Source organism: Coenobita brevimanus, chromosome 82 (assembly GCF_032717465.1).
Source record: "Coenobita brevimanus isolate Jiangsu-jjx chromosome 82, ASM3271746v2, whole genome shotgun sequence".
Lineage (NCBI taxonomy): Eukaryota > Metazoa > Arthropoda > Malacostraca > Decapoda > Coenobitidae > Coenobita > Coenobita brevimanus.
In genome coordinates, this window is record NC_137035.1 from 4,130,778 (window position 1) to 4,140,000 (window position 9,223).

At 40.8% G+C, this 9,223-nt stretch overlaps 1 protein-coding gene across 1 annotated transcript in view; it reads left to right on the plus strand.

Moving 5' to 3' along the window:
• Positions 1 to 4,953: 4,953 nt before the first annotated feature.
• LOC145409662 (dual oxidase maturation factor 1-like) overlaps positions 4,954 to 9,223 on the plus strand; it is a 13,402-nt gene continuing 9,132 nt past the window's right edge. The window contains exons 1-4 of the mRNA XM_080280014.1: positions 4,954 to 5,150; positions 6,118 to 6,175; positions 7,037 to 7,171; positions 8,504 to 8,605. Of these exons, the coding sequence (XP_080136140.1) occupies positions 4,962 to 5,150; positions 6,118 to 6,175; positions 7,037 to 7,171; positions 8,504 to 8,605 (484 nt within the window). The 5' untranslated portion in view covers positions 4,954 to 4,961. The remainder of the gene's footprint in view (positions 5,151 to 6,117; positions 6,176 to 7,036; positions 7,172 to 8,503; positions 8,606 to 9,223) is intronic.

The window sequence follows — 9,223 nt, forward strand, 5'->3', positions numbered from 1 at the left end:
GTGAGTTAGATTTTGTATATTGATTTTCTTTATTGTTTATTCTTCCCCTGTGTTATTAAATCGTCTAATAGTTCGAGAATTAATAATAATAATAATAATAGTGATGATGATGATGATGATGATGGGGTGGTCGTATTGTAGGTCAGTAAAATAACAGTAGTAGTAACACTATTATCATTATTATTTTTATTATTATTATTATTATTATTATTATTATTATTATTATTTTTATTACTATTACTGTTATTATCATCATCATCATCATCATCATCATCATCATCATCATCATCAGTATAACTCGTATCGTACTAAACACAAGCATACCAGCAAAAGATACACAACTGCTCTGTACAACTCACCTAAGTCTTCGCAATGCAGTGTCTTCCTCGTATTCTTTCACGTATCTCTTTCTGAATGTTTTCCGCCAGTGTTTACTATTTCGGTATTTCCTTACTCGTATATCTTTGAAATGGCTTGCGTCCACGTGTATCCAAACAAATATGGCGTAAGTTGATATATATACACACTAAGGGTACAGTTATACGTTCCTACATGCTTGTCAAACATATATATACTTGTAATTTAAGCATTCATATATTACTGTACGTACGTAGGCTATATACATACGTTTATTGATACATACATACATACTTACTGTTTATGTTCGTATATATACAAGTTTCACACTAAATACGCTGACTGACACGCATATATATACACACAAAGCATTTAACACGGAATTGAAAATCAGTTAACATTAGATATTGTTCAGTATATGCAGTGTACCGTATATATTTATGGTGTATATATATATCTATGTATAAAAAAAATGTATGCCTACCTATATTCACCTCCGATATCCATATAAACATCCATAAACAAAACACTCATAGTCTATAATAAAAACACACACACACCAAAATTCACCTCCTTCCCTTCCAGCATAGTGAAGGAAGGAGACTCAAACTTTTAGGAAAAATATTTATTCATGGCGGTGGTGAAAACTCGCGAGGAAGATTATGCGGCGGGGCAGAAAGAGGAGATAGAGGGTGTGTGTGTGTGTGTGTGTGTGTGTGTGTGTGTGTGTGTGTGTGTGTGTGTGTGTGTGTGTGTGTGTGTGTGTGTGTGTGTGTGTGTGTGTGTGTGTGTGTGTGTGTGTGTCCGTCTGTCTGTCTGTCTGTATTTCTCTTCCTCCTTTATTTCTCGGGACGAATTCCACGGGGAAGCTTTTCGAATTCTTTATTATTATTTATTTTTTCAGTTTTGTGGTTTGTATTTTTTTTTATTTACCGTGTTGTAAATCTGGGAGGAAACCGTAATCCTCAGGGGGTTGGCGATGTGTGGGTTGAGAGACAGACAGACAGACAGACAGACAGACAGATATACAGACAAGGAGGAAGAGAGATTGAGGAATGTGTGTGTGTGTGTGTGTGTGTGTGTGTGTGTGTGTGTGTGTGTGTGTGTGTGTTCGTGTGTGTGTGACAGACAGACAGACAGACAGAAGGAGATAGAGTGATAGAGATATGTGAGGGGGGAAGAGACAACGATGAAAAACAGAGAAAAGACGACGAACATATATTTACAGACAAAAATGAAGACAGAGAGACAGACAGACAGAAAGAAAGAAAGAGAGAGAAAGAAAGGTAGGTAGGGAGACAGACAGACAGACAGACAGAAACAAAGAAAGACATTAAGACAGACAAAATGACAAAAAGAAAAAGAAAAACAGAGGAACCGATAGGAAGATATATATAAAAAAAATATATATATATGGCAGGTATACAAATAAACTTTTAAAAAATTATATTAAATCTTTTCAAAATTTTCCCTTCATCCCCATGGCTTCAAAAATAAATATAATAAAAAAAAAGATCAGTGAATAAAGGCTGGGATGAAAAATGAATGGAATTGGAGCGTGAATTAATTTTTAAAAAGGTGTATTTATTGAGAGGAAAGTTAAGCTCTTTAGGATGTTATTGGGAGAGATTTAAAAAGGGGGGTATATTTTTGCTGTAGTGGTGGAAGAGAGAGAGAGAGAGAGAGAGATGGTTAGATGTAAAAGAGACAGACAGACAGATAGATAAACGGAGGGAGAAAAGATGAGGGTATATAGATAGATAGATAGATAGATAGATTAGAAGGAGAGAGAGAGAGAGAGAGAGAGAGAGAGAGACTGACTTTGTACATGTTTGTGATTTGGTTTAGGGGTCAAAGGTCAAGGTCGGAAGCAGGAAAAAAAAACGGTATTATTGAAGATAATGGTGTGTGTGTGTGTGTGTGTGTGTGTGTGTGTGTGTGTGTGTGTGTATGTGTGTGTGTGTGTGTGTGTGTGTGTGTGTGTGTGTGTGTGTCTTTGTCTCTCTCCCAGCCTGTCTCTGTCTCTCCCAATCACTACGAGACCAAAATCGCAAAATATATACACGTGGACAAAAGGGGACGAAAATTATTGAACAGAGAACGTAAACAAGTGGAAAAGAGGATGTGGCCTGCTAAAACTTCGCTCAATTATCTTTTTTCTTCGCTCACTAAGAAAGGTGGATTTATTTTGGAAATCTTGAGATGCAATATAATGTCTTTGTGCTGGGAGGAGAGAGAGAGAGAGAGAGAGAGAGAGAGAGAGAGAGAGAGAGAGAGAGGCATATTGGATAAAGAAATGAAAGAAAAAGGGGAGGACATGGTAACGATGTATATTGAGAGAGAGAGAGAGAGAGAGAGAGAGAGAGAGAGAGAGAGAGGGGGGAGGGAGAGAGAGAGAGGGAGGGAGAGAGAGAGAGGGAGGGAGGGAAAGAGGGAGGAAAGAAGGAAAGGCAATCTCATTTAGAAAGATTATTTCTGTGGGGAATGAAAGAGAGAAAGAGAGATTAGAGTTAGAGAGAAAAAAAATGAGGGAATGTCTGGGAGGAAACTGCGAGTGAGAGAAATAAAGAGTAGAGTTTTATTTTCGTGAGACAAGAGAAGGGAGGCTTATGAGACAGAGAGAGAGAGAGAGAGAGAGGAGTGTGACCGGATGGGTGTTATTTCTTATTTCCCAACCCCCCGTCTCTCTCTCTCTTTCTCTCTCCCTCCTTCCATCCAACCGTCTGTTAATCTTCCCTCTCGCTTGTTTTTCTTCATTATCTCTCTCCCTCTCTCCATTCACCCCTCTCCTGCCCCTCCTCTCTCTCCTACCCCTCCCATCTCTCCTCTCTCACTCCTCCAACTCCTCCTCCCTCCATTTCCTCTCCCTCTCCCTCCCTCCATCCCTCCATCCGGCCCCTCCTTTTCTGTCCTCCAGCCACGATATTGCCACACTTGTACGGGGAGCAAAAACAGAAGGAGGCATTTTTCTCTCCATTCCTCCATCTCTTTCCTCCATTCCTCCACTGCTCCCTCCACCTCCTCCTCTTGCACCTTCGTCAGTAAGATTGAGGTGAAACAGAGGAACGTAAGGCAGGAAGAAAGAAAGAAAGAGAGAGAGAGAGAGAGAGAGAGGAGGAGGGATAAAAAAACGCAGCCGGATTCAGAAAAACTAAATCTTCGAGGTGTTTTTCTGAGAGGTAGGTGTGTGTGTGTGTGTGTGTGTGTGTGTGTGGGAGAGAGAGAGAGAGAGAGAGAGAGAGAGAGAGAGAGAGAGAGAGAGAGAGAGAGAGAGAGAGAGAAATCCAAAAACAAAGACTCGTAAAACTGTATTTTTGAGAGACAGGTGTTGTAGTGTTCGCATAGCCGCTCCGGATTTGCATCGGATTTAGTGTTTATGCTGCTGAGGGAAAGAAAAAAAAAATGCTAAGAAATCCAGAAAGAAAAGCTCCAGACAAGAAAAGAAAGAAAAAAAGTTCGATTAGAAAAACAAAAGAACTTATCAAGGAATTATCAAGGCTTGTGTGTGTGTGTGTGTGTGTGTGTGTGTGTGTGTGTGTGTGTGTGTGTGTGTGTGAGAGAGAGAGAGAGAGAGAGAGAGAGAGAGAGAGAGAGAGAGGCGTTCGCGTAGTTGGTCCGGATTTGTCGGATTTATTGCTTATGCGGAAAAAAAAAAATACAAGCAGAAAAATATTGCATCCAGAGGAAAAGAATAATCAGGTTTCTTTGTTTCTTTGTGTTTCTTACTTTCTCTTTCTCTTCTTTCTCTCCCGCAGTCTTTCTTTCTTCATTGCATTCATTCTTTCTTTTTCTATTCTTTTTGACATTCTCTTTTTCTTTCTCTTTCTTTCTTACTTTCTCTTATTTATTTATTTATCCTTCCTCTTTTTCTTGCATACTCCTTTTCTTACATTCTTTCTTGTTTTCTTTCTTTCTCAGTTCCTTTCTGTCTTTTTCACTTTCTTTCTTCATTGCATTAATTTTTCTCATCCCTTTTCTTTCTTACATCCTCTGTCTTTTTCTTTCTATTTCTTTCTTACTCTTTCCCGTTAATTTATTCATCCCTCTTCTTTTTCCTGCTTACTCTTTTTCTTACATTCTTTCTTTACTGCTTTCTTTCTTTCTCATTTCCTGCCTCTCTTTCTTCCTCTCTTTCTTTCTCACTTTCTTGTGGGTGTGGCCAGCGTTCGTGTATTCGGCCCGGATTTGTGTCGGATTCATTGTTTACGTTGAGGGTGCGTGACGCGATCCAAGTGTTTGTGTGTCTTTTCTTCTTCTTCTTCTTGGGTTGGGGATCTGGCGTACGTGCTTTGACTCTAGCTATCTATCCGTCTATCTATCTATCCATTTGTCTGTCTATCTGTGTATCTGTGTCTGTCTGTCTGTCTCTGTTTACTTTCATTTGTGAGTTTTGGGATTTGGTCCATATGCTTTGACTACATCTGTCCATCTGTCTGTCTGTCTGTTAATCTGTCTGTCTGTCTGTCTACTTGCCTGTCATCCGTCTGTTTATCTATCTGTCTGTCCATCTATCTATCCATCTGACTATCTGTTTAACTGTGTATGTATCTATCCATCTACGTATCATTCATTCATTCATTCATTCATTCCAGTCTCGACCCAGCATGACCTACCAACCCCCAGCTTCCGGGTACTTTGACGGGTTTCGATCCCCGCCCTTCCCAACCCTCTACCCCGACGCCAAGACCCCCGTGACCCAAGATGTGCTGTATGTGGGCTGGTGCACTGCCTTCCTCTCCGTCTTCATCGCCTTCTGCGTTATTGTGCCCGGATGCGCTAAGGGATGGACGAAGGTAAGGAGAGAGAGAGAGAGAGAGAGAGAGAGAGAGAGAGAGACTGGGAAGTTATAGAAAAATGGAACTTAAATGAGAGACCGACAGACAGACAGACAGATAGACAGGTAGAGACAGAAACAGAGATTGGGAAGTTATAGAGAGAATGAACTTAAATGAGAGAGAGAGAGAGAGAGAGAGAGAGAGTTTCAGTATTATCTTTTGCTGTTTTTTTTCCAGCTGCTTTCGATTTATATATTTTCAGTAGTTTCTCTTCAACCTTTTTTTGGGCAGTTTTTCGTTAATTTTCCTATATTTTTTCAGCAATTTTATTTTCCATTTTAGCAGTTTTTCTTTCAGCATTTCTTTTTTTTTCAGCCTTTTTTCAACATTTATTTTCTTTGATCAATTTTTTTCTGAAATTCTTTTGTTTCAGCATTTTTTTTTTCAGCTGTTTTTATATTTTCCAACAGTTTTTATTTTTCCAGCAGTTTTTTAGCAATTTATATTTTGTCCAGCAGTTTTTTTTTAGCTGTTTATATTTTTTCCAGCAGTTTTTTTGAGCTTTTATTTTTCCAGCAGTTTTTTTTAGCATTGTTTTTCCAGCAGTTTTTAAAGATTTTTTTTCAACAGTTTCTTTTAGCAGTTTTTATTTCTAACAGTTTTTTCAGTAGTACTTTTACAGCAATTTTTTCAGCAATGTTTATTTTCTTTTTCAGCTTTTTTTTTCTCCAATTTTTATTTTCTTTTTCAGCTTTTTTTTTCTCCAATTTTTATTTTCTTTTTCAGCTTTTTTTTTCTCCAATTTTTATTTTCTTTTTCAGCTTTTTTTTTTTTCAGCAAATTGTATTTTTTGTTCCAGCAATTTTTTCAACAATTTTTATTTTCTTTTTCAATTTTTTTTTTTTCAGCATCTCGTATTTTCTTTTTCAGCAATTCTTTGTTTTTTCTCAGCAATTTTTTCAGCAATTTTTATTTTCTTTTTCAGCAACTTGGCATCCTGATCAGGGCCACTCTGACGCTGGGCATCGGTTTGGTGATCATGGGTAAGTGTGTGTGTGTGTGTGTGTGTGTGTGTGTGTGTGTGTGTGTGTGTGAAAGAGAGAGAGAGAGAGAGTGTGTGTGTGTGTGTGTGTGTGTGTGTGTGTGTGTGTAAAACTGTGCAAGAGCATATAACTAGTCCATATTATATTTATCATATCTACATATTTATTAGATAATTTACAAGTCAGATTGATTTGGTTTATATCTCTATTTTTTTTTTTTCATGTTAAGTTCTTCATGTCTGTTTGATCGTTCATGAGTAATATTGGGATTATTATTTTTTTTTATTTTCATTGTAGTTTTGAGTTGTCATATTCTTGCCTCCTCATTTCTCACCTTTGGCACACTTCACACTTTCCCCCTACCCCTGTACCAAGCACCTAATTCTTTCCCAATACCTCTCTAACACCTCCTACCTCTTGCCTAACACCTAACACTTCCTATCTATTTCCTAACCCCTCCTAACAGCTCATTACACCTAACACTTCCGAACGTCTTTTACCTCTTTCCTAACACTTCTTAACACCTCCTGCCTCATTCTTAACACCCTACCTCTTTCCTAACACCTCTCAGCACCTCCTGCCTCTTTTCCTAACACCTCCTAACACTTCCTAATACCTCCTGTCTCTTTCCTAACACCCTGCCTGTTTCCTAACACCTCTCAGCACCTCCTACCTCTTGCCTAACACCTCCTACCTCTTTCCTAACACCTCCTGCCTCTTTCCTAACGCCTCCAACCCCTCTCTGACACCTCCTACCTCTTTCCTAACACCTCCTACCCCTCTCCTAACATCTCCTACCTCTTTCCTAACACCTCCTACCTCTATCCTAACACCTCCTAACACCTCGTTTTTCTCCCCCAGTCTGCAATTTCGGCCAGGAGTGGGAGGTAGGCTCGCTGGATACACACACAGCCTACAAAGCCGGGACAGGGGACGAGATATACGCAACAGTGGGGGTGAAGATGAGTCTACGATCTGTCAACATTACACTGAAGGGTGAGTGTCATAGATGGATGGGTGGATGGATGGATGGATGGATAGATGGATGGATGGTTGGATGGATTGATGGATTGATAGATGGATGGATGGATGGATGGATGGATCGGTTGTTAGATAAATGGATGGATGGATTGTTGGACAGATGGATTGACAGGTAGATGGATAGATGGATAAATAGATAGATAGATGGATGGATGGATAAATAGGTAGATAGATAACGAAAGATAGGTAGGTAGGTAAGTAAATGGGTAGGTAAGTAGAGAGAGCGGGGGGTAAGAGGGGAAAGGCTGTGACAGAAATAAATGGATGGATAGCACGTAAATGTCAGACAGCAAGGGGAGAGAGAGAGAGAGAGAGAGAGTAGTCTAAAAAACATGGTAAAAAAAACATTGCGTTGAAACCTCTTTTCCGGTAGCGATGATGATTCCTGTGTAGCCCAGAGAGAGAGAGAGGGGGGGGGGGTAGATCCATACAGATAGATAGAAGGCTAAGATATAGACTGAAAGATAGATAGACAGGAGGAAGGAAGGTTATCTGATTGGATGGATGGATATATGGAGGGATAGATAGGAATACAGATAGGAAGGTAGATATATGGAGAGAGAGAGAGAGAGAGAGAGAGAGAGTTGACCTTTTAAATCTCACTCAACCAGTTCCCTCCAATGACCTATTTTTTTGTTCAGTCATTTATATCTCCAGACGATTTTATTTTAACTGAAGGAGATAGATATAGCCTCCATCTCTGTTTTTATCTATCTGTCTGTCTACCTCTCTACTGCCAGACGCCTCAGTCACACAGGGGGTGACCACAAACATATCACCTCCATGTCCCCCTCCCTTTGTAGTTTGGCTTCCCTCCCTCGAACATTCACACACACACACACACACACACACACACACACACACACACACACACACACACACACAGTCATATATTTCCTTGGCATCATATAATGTAAAAATAGGTCGTTATATTGAAAGGAAAAAATAAATATCTCTAACCCTCACCAAACCCCACCAAACCTCACCCAGCCCCACCTAAACCCCACTTAATCCCACCTGACCCCACCTAACCCCCACCTACCCCCACTAACCCCCACTGAACCTCACCTAACCCCACCTAGTCTCATCCGACCCTACCTAAATCCCACAACCCCACCTACTCCTCACCTACCCCTACTAACCCCATCTAACCCCATCCAGCCCTCACCTAACCCCATCCAACCCCACCTAAACCCCACTGAACCTCACCTAACCCCACCTTACCCCTATCTACCCTCACCTAACCCCACCTAACCCCCACCTAACCCCACCTAACCCCATCCCCAGCCCTGGAGGAGCCCCACGGAGCCCTGGCCGGGGAGACGATCAACTACAACGAGCGGTTCTGGTGGACGTGGGAGCAGGGAAGAGCCGGGTTCGGTCCCTTCGGTAAGTCAGCATTTAAGGCCACCGAGAAGGCAGTCTTAGGAAGATCTCTGACGCCTCTGTCTTATCAGCCTATATGTGAACACGGCTTGTTAATATTCCGTGTGTGTGTGTGTGTGTGTGTGTGTGTGTGTGTGTGTGTGTGTGTGTGTGTGTGTGTGTGTGTGTGTGTGTGCCTTATCAGTTTATTTGCGCACACTGATTATTATTCATCACCTTTTCACTTCCCTCTGCTCACAAAATTCTTACTATTTCATCTGCATTCCCCATTCCTCTGCTGGCTGATATTTTAGGCTGAGAGAAGCTTAGTATGTTTCTCAGACCATAAATAATTCGTTTTAGTATGATGCATCAGGGATAAGAGTGATGGCCGTGACCTAAGTGTGAAGCAGAGAGTGGAGCAGAAGCAGAGGGTGGAGCAGAAGCAGAGGGTGGAGCAGAAGCAGAGGGTGGAGCAGAAGCAGAGGGTGGAGCAGAAGCAGTGAGTGGAGCAGTAGGCCAACTCTCGCCTCTTCTGTGTGGTTTTTCTCATCCTCTTTTTTCCTCTCTTCTTTCACTTCTTCTTTCCATCTTCCTTCGGTCTCCCAGTACCATTTTTTCCCACCCTTGCGCACGATTCTT